This window comes from Anopheles coluzzii, chromosome 2 (genome assembly GCF_943734685.1).
Source record: "Anopheles coluzzii chromosome 2, AcolN3, whole genome shotgun sequence".
In the NCBI taxonomy this organism is placed as follows: Eukaryota; Metazoa; Arthropoda; class Insecta; order Diptera; family Culicidae; genus Anopheles; species Anopheles coluzzii.
This window is the reverse complement of record NC_064670.1, coordinates 53,845,121-53,863,809: the sequence shown is the minus strand read 5'-3', so window position 1 is coordinate 53,863,809 and position 18,689 is coordinate 53,845,121. Positions and strand designations below refer to the sequence as shown.

General features: G+C 47.8%; 1 protein-coding gene and 1 long non-coding RNA gene across 6 annotated transcripts in view; one reads left to right on the top strand and one right to left on the bottom strand.

Moving 5' to 3' along the window:
• Positions 1-18,689, bottom strand: part of LOC120951872 (elongation of very long chain fatty acids protein AAEL008004) — a 37,540-nt gene that overhangs the window by 3,559 nt on the left and 15,292 nt on the right. For 2 of the 5 annotated variants that reach the window (XM_040370855.2, XM_040370851.2), the window contains exons 3-7: positions 9,679-9,841; positions 7,282-7,364; positions 4,652-4,759; positions 2,576-2,659; positions 1,611-1,667 (exon numbers count right to left, since the gene is read on the bottom strand). In XM_040370855.2, coding sequence (XP_040226789.1) covers positions 1,611-1,667; positions 2,576-2,659; positions 4,652-4,759; positions 7,282-7,364; positions 9,679-9,736 — 390 coding nt within the window. In that variant the 5' untranslated portion in view covers positions 9,737-9,841. Of the gene's footprint in view, positions 1-1,610; positions 1,668-2,575; positions 2,660-3,651; positions 3,733-4,651; positions 4,760-7,281; positions 7,365-9,678; positions 9,842-14,586; positions 14,963-18,689 lie in introns of those variants that run through there. The other 3 variants (XM_040370853.2, XM_040370852.2, XM_040370854.2) reach the window with 3 other exon arrangements.
• LOC125906774 (uncharacterized) lies at positions 3,699-4,215 on the top strand. Its single transcript, XR_007452118.1, has 2 exons — positions 3,699-3,785; positions 3,851-4,215. It is a non-coding gene; the product is annotated as an uncharacterized LOC125906774 (long non-coding RNA).

Sequence of the window (18,689 nt, the reverse complement as noted above, 5' to 3'; positions counted from 1 at the left end):
GAAAATCCTACCAATCAGGTGAAGCAAAAACCGGAATTGGATTCGATTTACTGGACAAATCTCGACCAGCCAAACAGCACCACAAGCGCGCACAACGGGGAGGAGGGACGACCGGTAACCGATAGGGTCGAAGTCAAGCGCAGATAAAAACAGTATTGACGCAAAACCGGCAACCCCGGGAAGCAATAATAAAAACAACAACAAAACAAAGCTAACGGGAGAGAGAGCAGGCTTTTCACGCAAATGAGGCACATGGGGATAAGTGTGCTGCTACACGATCGTGTGTGTGTGTGTGTTTGTGGAGGAACTCGCTGTTCTGCTTTCTAAGGATTGTTCCAGAAGCTGTCCAGAGTCCAGGGCAAAGTCACACAGATCGTTTAGCATCAGGTCCGAATGATCCACACGCTAATGTGAATGCGAATTTAAAGCTTCTCCACATACTCCGTACTTCGCCGTACCTCCCCGGCGAGGGGATCGTCATGTGAAACCGTGCTGAGAGAGGGGGTTCAATGATCTTCAGTTTTCTGGCGGTCAGCTTCTTCAGCAGTGGATAGTACTTGACATTCAACTCTCCCTTCCGCAAGGGGTGTACGTTGCGAAGTCGAATCTTAAATAACGTAAGCAAACACTTCCAACAAGCGGACGAAACAAAACAAATAAACCCATTTTGGGTAGTGCTTTTCTGCACACCCCGGAAGCTGACGGGGCTGAGAATTTATTTAGCACACTATGGAGGCAGCTAACCGTGAAGAAGTTGACAAGATGGTCCTAACAGCACCACCTCCAACCTTAAATCTTCTCACGATGATGATTCAAAATTGCGAATATTTGTTTTGTATGTCAATATTGACGAGTTATGGTTGTGAGGTGCTTATCCTCTTTCTTCCACAATCTTCTGCTAGTGATAAACTGTAACTACACAGGAAAAGTATCCCACTGCTTGATACAACAACGCTGTGACACAAGACAAGCCTCCAAGTTTATGTGCGTTCGTTTGTGGGCACATGACCCAAGCTGTAGAATAATACAAGCAATGCAGCAAATGGTTACACGAAGGAGACCACCTCTTGGATTTCTGTTTGCCAAACGTGTGTCCAGCAGCCGCGCGGGCTAAACAAACGGGAGGCTCATCATCTCGCGGATGTTGACTAGAATTACGCAGCTAATTCGCGAGAAGCGCTACACGCACAGCAGGAAACGATCTTCGATTGACGTAAATATTGACTCGAGTAGCTCAATCGCCCTTCAATCAGCAGCCCCTCACGCTCCGTGTGTTCGGTTGGCAGCTTCTTCTGTACGTGTATACCTTTTCCTGCCACCTGTTGCAGCCTGAAGGAAATGACCGGAGAGTGTCTTCCGTCATCAGATTTAACCGAGCGCTCTAAGGATGACCGTGACGAATATGTTCAAGGGCGTGTTGAAATACACTTTAATTATGTTTCTCTTTAACCCAGCCGTTAATTTACCTTAATGACTGTGAATGGTGATCATCGAACATTGTACAGTGAGTTTGCACGTGAGTTTTGAGCATTGAGCGGAGAACGAAAACTAACGAGATCGAGCAATTCATTTGGTTTGTGTTCTGCGATAGATTCAGATGTTAAACTTACCGTGTCAAAGAACTCGGTGAATTTGGAGAAGTAGTACCACCAGCAGGCATGCACCATCTAGAGATTAGGCCAGCAAGGGAGGAAGGCAGTGACGGAAAAGAGATAAATAAACTGTGTTATTAAAACCGATTCTGACACGTTTGAAAAGATGACATCGATTCGACGAAAGGAGCCAGGGTGCGCGAGATGCTTTAGTGGGAAGACTTTAAGGGAAGAGCATGAGCAAAGGATGAGCGACGAGAGAGAGAGAGAGAGCGAGAGAGAAAGAGTGAGAGACGCGAGCACACATAAACACGATAAGAGGGAGTAATTTGCATTCGCCAACATGATGAAGTGGGTGAAAATCAATGATTGCGGGCAATCAGGGGGTGGGGTAAGATAGAATGGGGATTGGCCTCAAACCAAATGAAAGACGGTTTTACGGCGATGAAACATTGCACAAATAAAAACAAATGATTGTATGGAGGAGCATGCAGAAGGGACAAAGATCTATGAATGTATGATGAAGGTTTTACACAATTAGAACATTCGCTGCTTTCACATACAGGAGAATAAGTTGAATGAGATGATGAAACTAAAAACAAAACATAAACTTCCTTTCATGATTAATCAATATAGCTGACGTCTGAAGCCGAAATTAGTTCAATGGTAAATGTGTTCAAATAGTTGCTAAGCTTATTTTATGCAAGCGCAAACAAGATTAGTTTAGTGAAAGTAACACATATTGTTATAATAATGAAAGCATAAAACACGATATGGATAGAAGAAGCAGTGCAGAAGAGGTATAAAATCACATAGGTGCTGAAGGTTAGTTTGATGTGTTCAATAAAAGCGTTAAAAGTAGTGTAGATTAGCGATAGTGAGGGGATAAGCATTGATGCTGATGATGCGCCCGGAAAGCAACCCTGGCACTTTCCGTACGACATTCAGTGCGTGTGCCGAGTCTTGCCTCGAACGAAACCTACCCGCAGCGTTTTGGGGTGGTTACTATAGTCGACTGGCTGGCATCGGAAGTTATAATGTCCCGTTAGCCAACCCGATACACCAATCTGTAAAAAGTGGCAAAAAGGAGGTCCAGAGTGGTTAGTACGGTGCCGAATCCAAGTGTTGCATTTTGTACTGCTTTGGTAGGTGAGTTTTTTTGTTTTTTTGGTTTTTGTCTGAAGCATAGTCAATGTTCTGGTTTAGTGTTGTGCTGTGCTGTTCTTGCGTACGCCTGCTTGCCTGCCTGGGAGTGTAATTGTGGTGTGTGTCTTGGGTAGTTTAGGTTTGTGTACTTGATATGCGTCGAGTAAGTTTGGCTGCCTCTTGTGTGAGGTTTTTGATCAGCAAGTTCGTCACTAATCGTTGACTACGGTAAACAACATCAACGGCTGCATGGTACACATTAAGAAACTTAAGTAGCTGTAATGTATAATTTGAAAGCTCAAACAACATACTGCCGTAGCAACTTTCGCCCTCCGACACTCAAACATCCCCAAACATACAAACCTAGTCTAAGTTTAGTGGCTTAACGCGACTGATCACTGGTCTTTTGCAGCTTTCAGAGAGCCTCCTACTGCAGTAATATATAAATAAGGTATACACACACACGCACACACAAACACACATATACCAATACACTAAGTGGGCCTAGGTCATGGGCTAGGATTCTTTGGTGCATTCCAGTGCGATGGTCAGGTGATACGTGCATACTCGACGGTTGAAGTTGTAGTGTGACAACAACGGGAAGATGATGTTTGGCAGCTCTCTGTTTTGACAAGGTTGTACTGCAACAAACATACATGGGGTCCGCTCTGGTCATAGCGTCGAGCGGATAGGGTTGCAGGTTTACCCACCACACGAAGGTTTTCGTGCAGTGGCTGTGCGCCGAGTCCGAATATCCCTTTCACCACACCATACACGATTGACGACCTTGAAGCGATGTTCTTTTTCTTGCAACGACAGATACCGACGGGGGAACGCGAGGGAGGAATGGACTCGGATCGGAAGAGCGTTTGCTGAGGATACACGAACGCTGCGGAGTACTGGCAACACTTACTCTCATCGCGCGTCCGGTAGTACCGTGATCCACAGGCTGGCAACGGAAGCTGTACTCGCCCCACCAGCCGCCCATCAAACACTACACACATACGAACCCGGAAGGTGAATTCGGCCAGCACAACAGAACAGCAGGTAGGGAGAAGCGGGACGGAAACCGTTCGTTAAAAAGAAAGAAAAACAACAATCAAGGTTTAAAGCGTTTTCAGAAAAGGAAGGAGGTTCGTCCTATGGTTCCTTTCTCTTCGCGAGCTTGGGAGAGGGATCAGTTCGGTGAGTTCGTAACCTCTCTGTTTGCTGGGCAAGGTCGAACTGGAGCCGTACCCTGCCGTACGTCTAAAAGTGCACTACGCTAGTGAAAGGAAGTTATCCCGTAGTGCTCTAGTGAGGATTTTAATTTTATACTCCGGAGTTCATCGCCCCGCTGTCCTTACGGGGAACGGGTCACTTTGGTGCAGTGTAATCCTTACGAGGACGGAACCTTTTGTCTGTCTGTACAATTAAAATTTAACTGCACGATCAATAAACGAAGGGCATTGGCACGAGCAAAGGTGCTTCAAGCAAATGTCTGTACATATTATTGCGCAGGTTGTCATTTCCTATTTCCGTTCATTGCCATATGCAGAAGATATCCGTGCAGACAGACCATCGGATAAGGAAAACGGTACAGAAACACAAGTAGAATCATGCAATATTCTAAATTCTAACAAACAAACACACACAAACAATTCTAAACATTCAGTCAAACTTTTGCATGAAACTGTGTTGTTTTGTGCAAAAGAAAAAAATGGTTTCAGGCGTCTGTTAGAGTGCGTAACATAGTGTTGTCATGTCGTGTACGAATAGTTCCCGTGTTAATGATGGTCACATTAACACGGTTTGGTCGGTTGGTTTTGGTCGTTTGGAATGCTTCATACAAGATAAAAAACAGAGCTAAATTAATCATTTTCAGTAGCAGTAGTTCTAGATCGTTGGAGCTGAGCGGTCTGGTGACAATGTACCTCATAGAATAACCAGGCACTGAACACGACTTGAACGAAGTTGTACACTATGAGGGTGTTTTTGAGCTGGAAGGGTTTGCGGTTTTCCATTAGCCTTGGGCCCAGAACCTGTGGAAGAAAGAGTACAAAAGCAGAGCATTAATTATTGCGATCAAGAGTGAATAGAGCGAGGATCGGTGTTTCCGTGTTTCGTGCCAAACCGACGTGTGAAGAGTAGGAAACGGTGCATGTCGTGCTCTATCGATCTACCGTGCACAAAAAACGCCCCATAAAGCTTCGTAAGTAGCAAAACGACTCGACTCTGTCCAATTTTCTATTGAGAACGATTTCATAGATAAAGCTGTCCTGCTTCGCACCGATCGTCGCCTGTACCCAAAGGCGCAACGAACGAACGAATCTAGAGTGACGACAAAATTGCACTTGACGTCGACGGCGCTCAGCGGAGGTCGGCCTGGTTTTGTGGCGATTAAATAGCAATTAACCTGCGCTGCTACCGTTATGATCGTGTGTACTGAAACGCATTCAAATAGCAACGACGGGGCGACACCCTTTCGTACGTGGTTCGTGGAAGGTTTACCACCCGATTGCAGAGCGCGCGCCCTCTGTCCCAAAGCAGCTCGGCATTCCGGAACGTTGGCAGGCTTTAATAACCGTTGCCACCGTTCCCCTGCGCGCAATGCTTGGTCCGGTTCGGTCCACAATCCGGTCCGGTTAAGGTCAGGACTGTTAGATAAGCTAACCTTAACCGAATTTTTCCATTTCGACATGCTTTCACGATCGAACGCGTGCGCGCTGGAGACGGCCTATGCTGCTGGCGGTAGAGCATGTTGTTAGCGTGCCGCGACCGTTTCACTTTTAAATTCATAACATCACCCCACCGCGACGCAGTTAGCGTCCCCGCCGTCCCTAGATCGCGTCTTTGCAGCACCGGGGCCAGCCAGCGGGGGCTTTTAAAATTATACTTACACTTACTGTGAAGCTGTTTCTTTTTTTGTCTCTTTCTCGCTCCATGTTTCGTACCGGCCAATGGTCTTGCGAGTTTATTGAAGGTTATCCCACCCCCAATTTTCGCAAGCCCAATCTTCGATGCCGATGATGATGGAATTGGAAATTTGCTTCCATTTTTTTGGGGGCACCACCATTGATCAATTGCGACATAGCAAGCGAAAAAAAAACACATGGATGATCGGAGGGAGCATTGGGAAGCCAAATTAAACACTAAGGCGCAAAGTGAAATTCCAAAAATTGGCCACCTGTAACGCACGGTTATTCGCGCTGCGTTATGCAACGTGCGTGCCCCTTCGGAGAGGAAGGAACGCTCCTGTCACGATGCGGCCATGGACATCTTCGTTCAGGAGGAGCAGTACCGTACGCACTTGTGGAGAAAAAAAAACAGGGAGCGTTTGAAGGGGGAGGAGGGGGGGAGTTGACCAAGTGTGTCGTAGTACGCACATTATGACCATCGTGATGGTTGCGCGATCGACCCTCCATAAAGGTGAGAAAGAGGGGCGGGCTCGGTAAAGGTTGACTCGATAGTTTCGACAACAAGCTAATGTACCAGCCCACCACCAGGGACAGGTGGGCTAGGAGGTAGCAGGTTGGATGCACCGCTGGCAACCGTGAACTCATCGCTGTCGGGTCGCTTGTTTGCCCATTGCTTCACCGACGGCCACCACCGCTGGCGATCGCATCGAATTCAATATCGATCAGACGAGGTGAAGAAATTTGGCAGGCAGGCACAGGTGATGGTGGCGTAGTGCTCGGCCGGTTGATGGTGCCGTTGTCTACAAATCTATCGAATCCGCTTTCGACACCCGCACCCACATTGAACCAACCAGGTTCATCAGGCTAGTGTGAGATGAATGAACCTGTTCCGTACTACCGGAGAAGATGCTGCGGAGCGTCCCTCAAAGTTGCGCGTGAGGAAATAATAGGCACTGGTTGAGAAACTGCCCACCGCCAGCGAGAAACGGTTTGACACCGTGTAGCTTCAGAGCAGCTACGTCAGACTACTCCAACTGGTGCACGAAAAAAAATGTGACCACTCTTAATGGGCGCTTGATTTAGAAATCAAACAAAATCAAACGTCGATTCCACAAAAAAAAAACCTGTTTTAGTGCCGAGAATCGACGATCATTCATCCCGCGCACATAACGGTCTTTTTTCTAACCTTTTTAATATTTTTGATTTTAATGGACACTACTCGGATCTTGATTACCTTGAAAACATTTGGTCGATAAACAAGGGAAACATGAATCCATCAGAAAACAATAAATTAAACGACAGCAGGAATGAATTTCTCTTTCATCTCGTGTCAACTAGGCATCGTAAAATTGAACACATGCTAAATTATGTTCAGGTCATTTAAAATCAAAGCTTCACAGCAAAATGCCCTGATAGCAAAAACTCTCACAACTTATGTGGAACACAATTTGAATATTTAAAAAAAAAAAACCATCTTGGTACTACTGTACGCTTCCACGGCGAGAGAAATCGGTATTTTATGCATATCCTGACAGTAGCATACCGCAAAACAGGTTTCTTCTGTTTGGAGTGACGTTTCGAACCGGGCCGGAACTGGCACCGCGTAAAGCGTAAAACAGCCGAAACGGACTGCATACTATACTTACTTTGACTAAGTACACATATCCTAAACATAGTGCTAGGGTAGGGAGCGGCGACGACATCAGTGGCCATTCTTTCGTCCGGGGATCTGGAAAGAGAATAGTTAAGGTACATTTTTAGTTTTACATTGTAAAGAGATTTTTTTACAATTAGTAACTAATCTAATAACCACCAGCCCTCCCTTCTCTGTTATGCTTAGGCTAAGGTTGCCTTCGTTGGCCACCAGTAGTAGTAGTAGTAATGGACCTATTTTCGTCCCTAATGAGCAGTTCGTCTTATGGTTAAGCACTCGTGGGAGAATCGACCTATTGGCTCACCTCTTCCGCTTGTAGACTAAAACCTATCGATATCGGTGCGGCCATAACGATGCATTACGATCGCTTTACGGGTCAGGAGGATAGTGCCGGACGGAAAGTCATATACAAATTACCGGCAGGCAGAAAAGAGAAAATGAGGTGCTAAACGGTAGTACAAACAAAGCGTCATCGATAACACAGGCCAGCGGGGGTTGTATCATCATCAACTTTGATCGGAGTGTGCGTGCATGCGTGCGTGTTTGCGTGGTGCTGATTGGATGGTACGAGAGGGTGGTTACTGTTTGTTTCATCATTATCCGATGTAGACACACCATCAGCAGCGATTACTGTGGCGGGGGTGAATGTGGGATTCATCGCATCGTATCATTACCAATGCTAAATGGTCTTTGCACATTAAATCAAAACTTTGAATGATGTATGACACATACGGATAAACGGTACTAAAAAAACTGCTTGTAATTTCAAGCTAATTAAAAGCAAACTAGAATAAAGCTCAACTCAACTAGAGCTAGCTCTAGTGTCCGCCATAATGTATCGCCTGCTGGCTTTCTAGGAAATAACAATGCTGATCTGGTGTTATTGTTGTTCATATCTCCATTAGCGTGATATAATGGGAGAAGAAGCATCGGGGCAACATCTCACACTAGTCATGAGACGACTATGAAAAAAGTTCCATTGGTTAATAAATTCCATCGCCATCCGTGCGTCAATGACATTGCGCGATCGCAAACTCTAGCCGCAGCGTCACTCGTCGCAGCAGTAGCAGTCACAGGTGCACCAGTTATAGCGAATGCATCTTTGCATCGTTCTACCCGTGCTGTGGTTAATTAATGCATCCAACGGTAGCAGGCGAAGGTTGTCAGGTACTTTTCCATGCCCTGTCATCAACTGATGCAATCGTAGTCCGTTGTATAGAAAAAAAAATGGAAGATGAATGGAAAGGTAACAGAGCAGTGGCTTGGAATTAGCCATGCATGTACTACTTGAAAGCCTACACAACAGCACGTACTTTACACCGGTGCGGAAAAAACAACTGTCTAATTTCAACTGATCGGTTGTTATTCACTGAGCATTTAGCCATGTAAACAGGAAATGGACAAGAACGCAACCCAATTCTAGCCAGCAACCATGCGTCTCCATTAACAGTCACCGAGCGCGCTCTACGCTACAAGGAAGTGCCGTGCACTAGGCGTACAAGTATACTTTCCATCATGGTTGTGTTTTGCTCGTCCAGGGCACGATCGTTGCACTTTTCGAGGTAGACGATCGAGGCTTGTGGGTCGATGTCCTTCTCTCCTCCTAATTAACGTGAACTGCACCCCCTTGTCGCAAGTTACACATGCATTGTGGTTGCTGAAAAACAGGTGAACGCACTCCTCACAGCGGTGCTGCGTTGTGGGTCGTGACCTGGCGCGCCGCTCGAGTCACCGTTATGGAAATCAATACCGCCCAACGTCAATAACAACAACAGTCGGTAGCACTAGGCCCCGGGAGCCGTACAGACAGCCAACCACCGTTAACCGGAAACCGCAACACTACATCCCCGCTACACCCAACAAACTGAGCTCAATCGCAAAGCAATTCGATTTGAGCGATCTTTCGGACCTCGGCCACCGGGCGCGACCTGGTTGCACATCGGGGGAATTTTACACTGCACGCAACGCCAGCCAACGACTCACAATGTCTGTGTGTGTGCACTGCCTTATGCATATTTAACGGGGAGGAAGAGCTGGATAGAAATTTACGACACTGCAGTCAATGCGAATTAAATTACTTTTTGATTATTCTAATGCACCTGACGCGCATGCCTGTTGTAGTGGCAAAGGGGGTAGTGGTGATCCGATCGCTTTTAGCCCGATCGCAACAAAACAATTGCCACAACCTCCGTCTGCGACTTCTTGGGCGAGCTATGTATTTTGGGGCCTGTGCATTGGAACTCATTACAACGGAGTGCGTCAATTGTTACCAAGCTACTAGTTTTCATCTTATCTAGTACATATAACGCAACCTGGAGGAGGAACCTACGCTCCAGCAAATATGCTTTTGCCTGATGGATGTGGATGAGTGTATGACTAGCTAACTTACCTCCGTATTTGTCCATGTAGTGATGCATACTGTCAATGTATTTCATAATTAAGGCCATTTCTGTGAGTATGTGCGGGTTTGTGACGGCCGGCAAAAACGAACAGCGATGGCGCGGAACTGGAACGGATATTTCAGACGCTAGATGACACCACTACTGATGATGCTGAAACGATATCACGAAACAGAAAAAAAGGAGGGAAGGATTAATTAAAAATGTGATAATTTGATTACCGACGGTCGCGCGCACGGCCGCAGTGAAAAGAAGCTCGAAAAAGCACGGCAAGAACCGATCACGGTTTGAGCGAAGGTGAGTGTGTGCACATAGAGTACAATTTTCTACTGCGCCGCACGAGCAAACCCAGAGAGGGTGGTGGGCGTGATGGCCAGCAGACAGCAACACCCGTCGTCACCCAATATCCACGCTCATCGATTATTAATCGAAAGTCATTTCCTCGTACAAGGAGTGAGCTATTGATGCTCACGTTAGAATGCCACGCTTCCCGCGGAAGGGAACAACACAAACTGGTGTAGGAGGCGAAGGTGGTACACGGTAGAGTCCGTCCCTTCTGTCCAGCAAAGGGTGACCTACATTCGTTACGTTTGCATTGTGTGTGTGTGTTTTCTGGCGGAAGTTAGTCGGATCAGCTTGATGATAGCGTTTGCAGCCGAGAAGGGGGCGGTGTCAAAGGAATCGATGACTGTGGCAGCTTCGCGTCGCAGTATACCAACACGAAGGGAACAAAACAAAGACCTCCCTTTCCACTTCCCTCCATTCCTCCCTTCTCCATTGCGGCGGGCAAAGTTCTCGGGCAAGAAAGTTATGGTTTTGGGTGGAAAATTATCTGATACATTCGCTAGTTTTTGTACGCAATGGAACGAGGAATGAACACAGCTTTACCACGCCAGCGCTTGGCAATGGTATGGTGGGCACACAAATGTTTGGCTTAACATGTGGTTACTTTTTGTCGGCCATGTACACACGACACTACATGCAGTTATCAATTAGGGGACGTTCTGTTGTTTCTTTTTTTTTTTTGTTGCCCATCGTTTGGCTGGCCTTCGCGCGGAAAGGGATTGCATGAGACAAGCGTGTTTGGTGCAGCTACACAACTACGAGCAGCTTAGCGAGGCGCCAATAAGTCCACCAATGCTTACATCGACCCCGCTCCTCCCTCGACTCGGTGGTTCATATTTCAAACGGCACACACACACATACACACACCAGGACAGGAAAACGAGAACAAGTAATTCACCAACAAGTTGTAATACCAACAACAGCCCGGCCCAAGTTGTGCCTTTGTGCCAACCCCGCAAACGAACACTTTCCTGGCTGGCGTGATAATAAACGGAACCCTACACTCCCATCCCACCCGCGCTCCTCCTCTGCCGTCTGATGAGACATGGGGGGAAGGTGGTCATTGCGAGGTATCGTCGTCGTGATTTTTGTTCTCTTGCATAACCACGGTCGGAAGCGAAACATTGCCACATCACGTGGCGAAGGAAAGTCGCATCAAACACAACAGGACGGCGTGTCGCGGCTGACGGCGGAAACAGCTGAGTGCATCGCGGTGTGTTTGTGTGTGTATGTATGACATCATGCTGCGCTTGCACGTGCGACGATGCAAACAGAGCAACAACAGAGTAAGGCACCCAACCCACCACCCACGCCAAGTGCCCCAAACACGAAAAAACACACACACACACACACACGTTCGAGGTGCTGTGTACATTTAATCTCACGTGCTCATGTGACACAGCATGTCAGTGCACCCGCATCGATCGCTTGCTTCGATCATGAGAGCCTTCGGAAAGGGTGGAAGGTGCGTAGTATAATGCAAGGTTGAACCGGAGGGAGCTATCGGGCGCCATGGGGTTACAGCACACAGGGTGAGTGCAGCAATACAGAATGACACCGACGCACAGAATGACACACGGTAGTGAATCTATATTTGTAGCGAAAACGTGCTTTTCTGGCTTTATTTATAGAACTACTTCGGGGCGGCAAAAGGACAACGACGAAAAAAAGGTGCGTGCGTGCGTCATTGCTTCGGGTGAGAAGAGAGCGAAACGAGCTCGAAACAGTCGTCGTCTCTCCCAAAACGCGTTTTTTTGGTGACGTTTACCGTTTATGACGACGTTCCCCTAATAAAACACACACTCACACATAACACACGAGTGTTCATATCTTTGGCTCTGTGCTGTATGGAAATGAACTATGATGTGTTGAGTAGTGTTAAACAACTAGGCACGAATAGAAGACACTCCGGGCGGCATATCGACGCGCTCCACTTGCATCGTTCTGGCCACCTGACCTGCGTGCGTTGCGGGTTACATAAGTCTATACAGCGGCAGAACCGGTCCATTAAAATGCCGGACTTCTAAGCATATTAGATACGGTCGATCAAGCCCGCGATCCGAACTGGTCACGATCACTGATTGGGGGGTGGTAAAGGGGGTAGTTTTAGCTCATCACCCCCTTCCGCCGCAGTTTAGATAACAATTAACTCATCACTCACAAGAGCATTGGCGTAAGTAATTAATGCCCTCCGTTTGATGTCATAACGGAAGATGCACCGGGCTTGACTGTAGGTGTAACCGTTCAACAGCATGTTTGGAGAGGGGTCGTGCCACGTTCCGGTTTGACCGTGTGCATTGACACAGTTGGGGACTTATTATTGTTGATACGATTGTTGACTTCTCCTTCATCCATCTGTCGTACTGTTACGTATTTGTTTCACTCCATCAGCCCATCATGTTAAACTACACACGTTTAAAGAGTGCTTTGGAGTAGCTTTGGCCAACTTCATTACACAAGTTGCAACAGTGTAGAACTCTTATCACACTCTTAAAACGTGCAGAGTTTACAACTTTCTTTTTTTACTTGACTGTCATGTTGGGTGTTGTTACCGAGAACGTCGTCGTCCCTCGTCGTATCATTTTTTGGTGGAAACGGGGGATTAACGCTCTTGGGCTGCTCCCATTTTTTCGCCGGAAAGTCAACCATGTGGGCAGCGTACCCATGCACTGAGTTAAGCTTTCATCAAATACTCTACACAAGTGTGCTTGTGTGTGTGCGTTTGTAGGAGCGCTTGCTAAGCCCTTTATCAAAAAACAAGCCAGAAAATTGGGCTCTTGAGGGAGTGTGAACAAAAAAAAAAGGTACGCGTCAGCTGCAACATCCATCATGCGGCGGGTTTCCAATTTTTGGAGCAAGAGTAGGTGCTCTACTAACAGATAGTGGGCTACTAGCCGCGAACGCTAACCATCGGAACGGACGCACAGACGACGAACCGCTGGTGTGGTGTCGCACCGTTTTGACGGTGGGGGAAATGGTTGGAAAGTGGAAAAAAGTTTCAATCCGCTCTGCTGCTCCTCTGCTCGCCCCGGTGTATTACGCGCGCTACAAGCGTAATCGCGACAAAAGTCGAACAGATGAGTCACGGTCGGTCCATCGCTGCACTTGTTACGGTAATAACAGCGTCTCCTTCTTATCGGCGATGATGTCTAACCTCCCCCGAGCCCCTTCTAACCCCCGCGTATCGACCGATCATGCCGGGGGTTGGCCCACATTTCCGTCACTTGGAGGAATATGTCATCGTGCGATGACTGGATGAGGGAGCGTCCCAAAAACAGATAACAATTTCCACTACTCCCAAACTGGTCGGTTGCAGCCCCGTTTTCCGCAAATTTTTAACCAAAAGTCCATGATTCGTTCTCCCCTCCCCATGTATCGTTATCGCGGGTTTCGACTGATATCACACCACATCCTCCTTTGCTATTTGCGATAAAAAAGGTAAAATCAAGCAAAGCACGATGATCCGTTAAATCTGCCGCACCGAGAGGCTTATGCGAGGGACTACCAAATCTGCGTCTCCAGTCGAGGAGGAGGATCGTTGCTGTAGCCGAGCAAGATTACACCGGGGTTCGTAGTTCACGTGGCTTTCAAACCAAACACACACATACGCACACACACGCACTCGCTTCTAACGGTGTCTGCTTCTTTTCTCTCCGTAGCCGTTTTGTCACTTTGGTGCGATACTGGCGCGATGCTAAGCCGTGATTTTGAGTTCGATTCGCGTTGCATAACGGTCTGTGGAGTTTTGTCATACACCGAAATTCACGTAAGGCCCAGGACCAGCAGCCTTGGTTTTCGGTTGGTGACACAACACGCACTGGAGTGCTGGCAGAGTCCGGCATGAAGACGAGGAAGAGAACCTGTTCCAAGGGGGCTGGACGGCTGCTCTTTGCGGAATAATGACAGTAGGCGGACAAACCCGAACGAACAAACCAACAATATCGCATCGATTCACTACTGTGCGCTCTGCAGCATTAAATCATGGTTCCTGTGGCATTGGTCATCCCATTGAGCCCCAGTGGGGTGGGGGGAGGGGGAGGGGGCACCCCATATTGGAGACGACACACAGACGTTGACAGGGTTCATTGGCATTTTTCCGTGTGAACTACAAAAGAGGGCCCTTTGGCAAAGTTTCTCAATGCCGCTTCACGCTTCACTTTCAGCGTCGAGTAATCAGCTGAATGAGGTATTTTTGACTGCACCCACCACACAACAAACCAAACACACAGCCACCACACATAAGCGCACACGGACACACCACACCACACACTCGAGGGCGGGCGTGGAGTTTGGGGGTCTAACATTTTGCCAAAAATGCATTTTTTCATTTGCAATATGATCGCAATATAAACACATACATACACACACACACATTGGGCGCACACAACACACTCTTGGACAGTTTTTGCTGAATTTCGGAAATTTCTGCACTGCTCAACAAACGTTCCAGTAATTCCAAGAGTTTACCTTTTTAGGAACAATTGCGCCACAACAACCAGAGTTCCAATTTACACGGGTTTTTCCAAACAAAACAAAACGTAAAAGAAACGCACCTACCTAATGCACCCAACAACGGGAATGAAACCTCCTCCACCAGGGCGGCAGGCTAGGGTGCAACCTTTCTCGGTGGCCGCGAAAAATAGTTTCCACTGCAAACGAACAAAATCAAGGCCCTCTGGCGCGGCAGCTGATTCTTCCCGTGCCTGTTGTGCCACCAATCGTTGTGTGAAACTGGATATTAGCAACTAACTGGCAAGGCTCACTCTAACGGTGGTGCAACGGTGGTGGATGAAGAACCCTCCACGCATAGCACGGATACACATACACACAAACACACGCACACGGTTGGCTATCGAAACACACACGCAGTAGCAGCGAACTCGAGCGCGCGCGACCGTACTCGATGACAATCAGTCGTTTTCTAAACGTTATTTTCAGCTTCCCCACGATGGGAACCAGCGCGCGATTAGCCGCGGAACCATGGACACAGAGAGTGACACACAGCGACACACTGGCGCTGGAGAAGGGGACAATCCCTTCCACGCTGACGCTGCCCCCACCACACCCCACGAGCCGCCGCGGTCGTGCAACCGAAGTTCGCAAACAAACGCGAGGGCCCCGACGTTCGTGTGTGTGTGAGAGTGTATCTATATTTCGGGTAACCGGGTTATACGTCGTACGACGGCCAGTCGGTCAGGAGATGGGTCGATGGAGATTCGATGCAGAGTTATGTGCGTTACGCGGCGCACACTTGGAACATCGAAAGGCAACACCAAAAAAGTTTGGTGCGTTGGAGGAGACCAGTTGACTTCTGGAGGTTCTCTTTATTCTTCTTTTCGCCCTACTCTATCTCTTTAATCACAGCCCCCCCCCCCCGCCCCCCCTCCTCCCCTCAAAGCGATGCAACACTATTGAACTTCGGGCCAAAGTTGCTCCCTAAGGCTACGCGTTACGGTTCACTCGGTCAACTCGCTGATGATGATGATGGAGTTCGCCCTGTTCTTGGCGTGTGTAGGTGTGGGGACGGAATAAGATCAACTTTCCATTTCGAGCTCAGACTTGCAGCAGGGGAAGGGAAAGAATTAATCGAGTGCAACGATGCAAATATCTACGACAAGTGCAGTTTTCCTTTATTTCGGGATCATTCAGCAACAGAACTAGCACAGCACGTTTGAGGAGCACCGTTTTTGGAAAGGAGTTAAGCGATGATCTTTCGTAGGTTAGAAAATTATTTATTTTGAAAGACATTTGTCATGTTTTGTAGCCCATTCGATCTTCATCGACAACGCGACAACGATCTTCATGCATTCCTGCAACTGTTGCCAACAGTACCACACTCCTAGGTGAGGAAATGGGTCGTTACATGTTAGATCTATTGATCGACTACTAGCTTTTGTTGCTGGTTTTTTTTAAGTTTTATGTCATGTGTTGTGTGCATCACGCTCTCCTCCAGCTTTGTTTTATTTTCGTTTGGATTGAGCAAACCACAGCCGTGGGGTCTTCACGAGAGGGGCCGACTCGCGCGCGCATACCTTGATCAATCGAAGACTTTAAAAAAACCCACACACACACATACCAACTTTGATTATATTGGCTTTACCTTAACACTATCTCTCCATCCGCCCGTACCAACTCCAGCTTCTGCCTCATTCCGACGCAGCCGGCGGAGTCGATCAAATACGGGGCCGAAAACAGCGAAACCCATCGAACCGACCTCCCCAAATTACCCCCGGCCCAGGGGAGGGGGTAGAGGCCCTGCCGCGGACGAATGGGTGGGCACTACGCGGAGCAGCAGCCTTCTACCCCCAAAAAAACACTTCGAAATGCGTTAAAACTTTACTTGAATAATAAAATAAATGGCCATTACATAAGAAAACGTACGAAAGCGCGCTCGGCCCGCGCGCTGCTCTTGGCAAGGTCAGTCGCGGCAGAGAGGCAAGGCGCACAAAACTATGCTCCTGTGCAATCGTCGTCGCTCACTCGGTCCGTCAGTGATTAATACCACGGACGCGAGATCGCGCACACACACACACACGTCGGAGAGGGGAGGGGGGATCGCTGGGTTTCCTTTGTTTCGATGACATACAAGCATATAAACACACACATACACATATACCTGAGCGCAAGCAGGTGGTTAGTAGTTAGTAACATGCGAATCATATCAATCAACTTCACCTGCCCTATCCTGCTGCCTCTCGCGCCACCCACCAGCAGCTTCATTCAAATGTGAAGCAATAGCGACCAAATAGTCACAATCTCTAGCCAAACTTGTGCATTGTGGAGGGGGAGTGGAGGGTCATTTTCCGTGCAATTTTGGGTTTATTTCACTCGCGAACAACCTTGTTGAATTTTCAAAACGCCTCCCTTCCCCCCACCACTTTAAGAATTGCTTCTCCGTTGTCTCACAGCCGTTGTATACAATTGCTGGCTACAGGCTGCTGCTTAACGGATCGTGGTGTGCGTGGATGATTACAACTTCAAGCACTGAAAGTGTGATAACCGGTGGTCTCGCAACGGCAGCTTCCAGGACCGAAAGAAAAATACAGGTCCGGCTCCCAAAGGAGCAGGGAGGAGAGGAGCGTTTGTGTCAAAAGATTGTGGAATTTTTGGGGCCACCTCACACCCAGTTGTTTCCCTGTTTCTATACCAAGCATTCCTCCCCGCGCACCCCGATTACATATGATCCTTCTTTTCGACCACGCGCGGATCACTTATTGAATTTGTGTTTTTCTTGTTGCTTTGCCGGTCTATGCCCTCGTCTTTCATCTTTCATCCATTCCTTCCCTACCCCGAGAGACCCAAGACAAACCCCAAAACTCGAACTTACTAAACACTACCATAATTTGTTATGTAGTCTCGGCCCCGAGTGTGTTGCTTCGCGCGATCGCGATCTTCGATCGTCTGTTTGGAGCTGTGGCGCGCATAACCCTTACTACACCTTGCTCCTTCGCAGCATCACACATAGACAACACACATACGCACGGTTTCAAATCTTTTATCCCCGAGCAAACACAGGAGACACGGCCGAAACTGACTGAGAGAGTAGCAGATGGGTGGTAGACGCAACAACGCAGCCAAAGGCGACCAAAAACCACCTTTACCAAAAAAAAAAACAAAAACTGAAAAAGAAAACGAAATACCACCTCCAAACGCTTGACGGGTGCGAAGAAAAAGGGAAAAGCGAAGTAGGCTTACTTTTACTTTCATTAACGCGGTTAGTAGGTCTCTCGGCATCTCCGGTAACAACCATTTCGGTTTCGACGCATCGTCGCCGTTGCCACAGTGTGCTCGATTCCGGGCGGTCTGTTGTGTCTGTTAAATGACTTCATTTTTTTACCCTTATGTTCATCACATGCATAGGTGAGAGCTAGCAGCACTCATCTCTATGCGCTTATGATGTGAACCGTGTGCGTGTTGCAGTGCTAAGGGGCCAGCTGCAGACGTCGGATTAGCTCACACGACTTTTAGATACTACCACATCTCGGACGTGGAAATTAGCTTAGACGGGATGGACTGGCGATAATTGTCTTGATTTGGAAACGAACAAAAGGAAGTTTAGAACAAGGTAGCAAAGGTAGTTCATTGGCTGAAGCATATTATTCCTTTCATTTGCACCATTTCGGTGCTGCGCGCAACGCATCGTTCGTATTTGCGTACTCCCCCAAAACATGTGATTCCAATGCTACAACTATAAATAGTCGTCACACTAACACATGGCCGATAACCTTATGCGTGTAAAATGGCCAAATTTATCCTCCGTTAGTTATGCAGCACGATTATTCAAAAAGCGAACCTTCGCATACATTTCCCTCCCCTCTCCTCTGCTGGTGCGCCCGCATTAGGAATGTAGGAAACCCACCCCAAATGCTGCAATGACCAATCGATACCCTGACCCAATACACGCGTCCGTCTGCGTCACGCACCCTGATCCCACACCCGCACCCTAAGTCACCTCAGTTCGTTTCCATTTCGGCGCACCATAACCCAAACCCAAAAGAAGGTGACAAAGTCGCGTGCTGCTGGAGGCTTTCCTTTTCACTCCCAAACGTACCATGGCTGCCACCAACAAGCCAACCACCTACCTGGTGACAAACCGGGTGTATTATGAGCGGACACAAACACAACGCCACAACAACTCATGCGAAGTACGCAACAC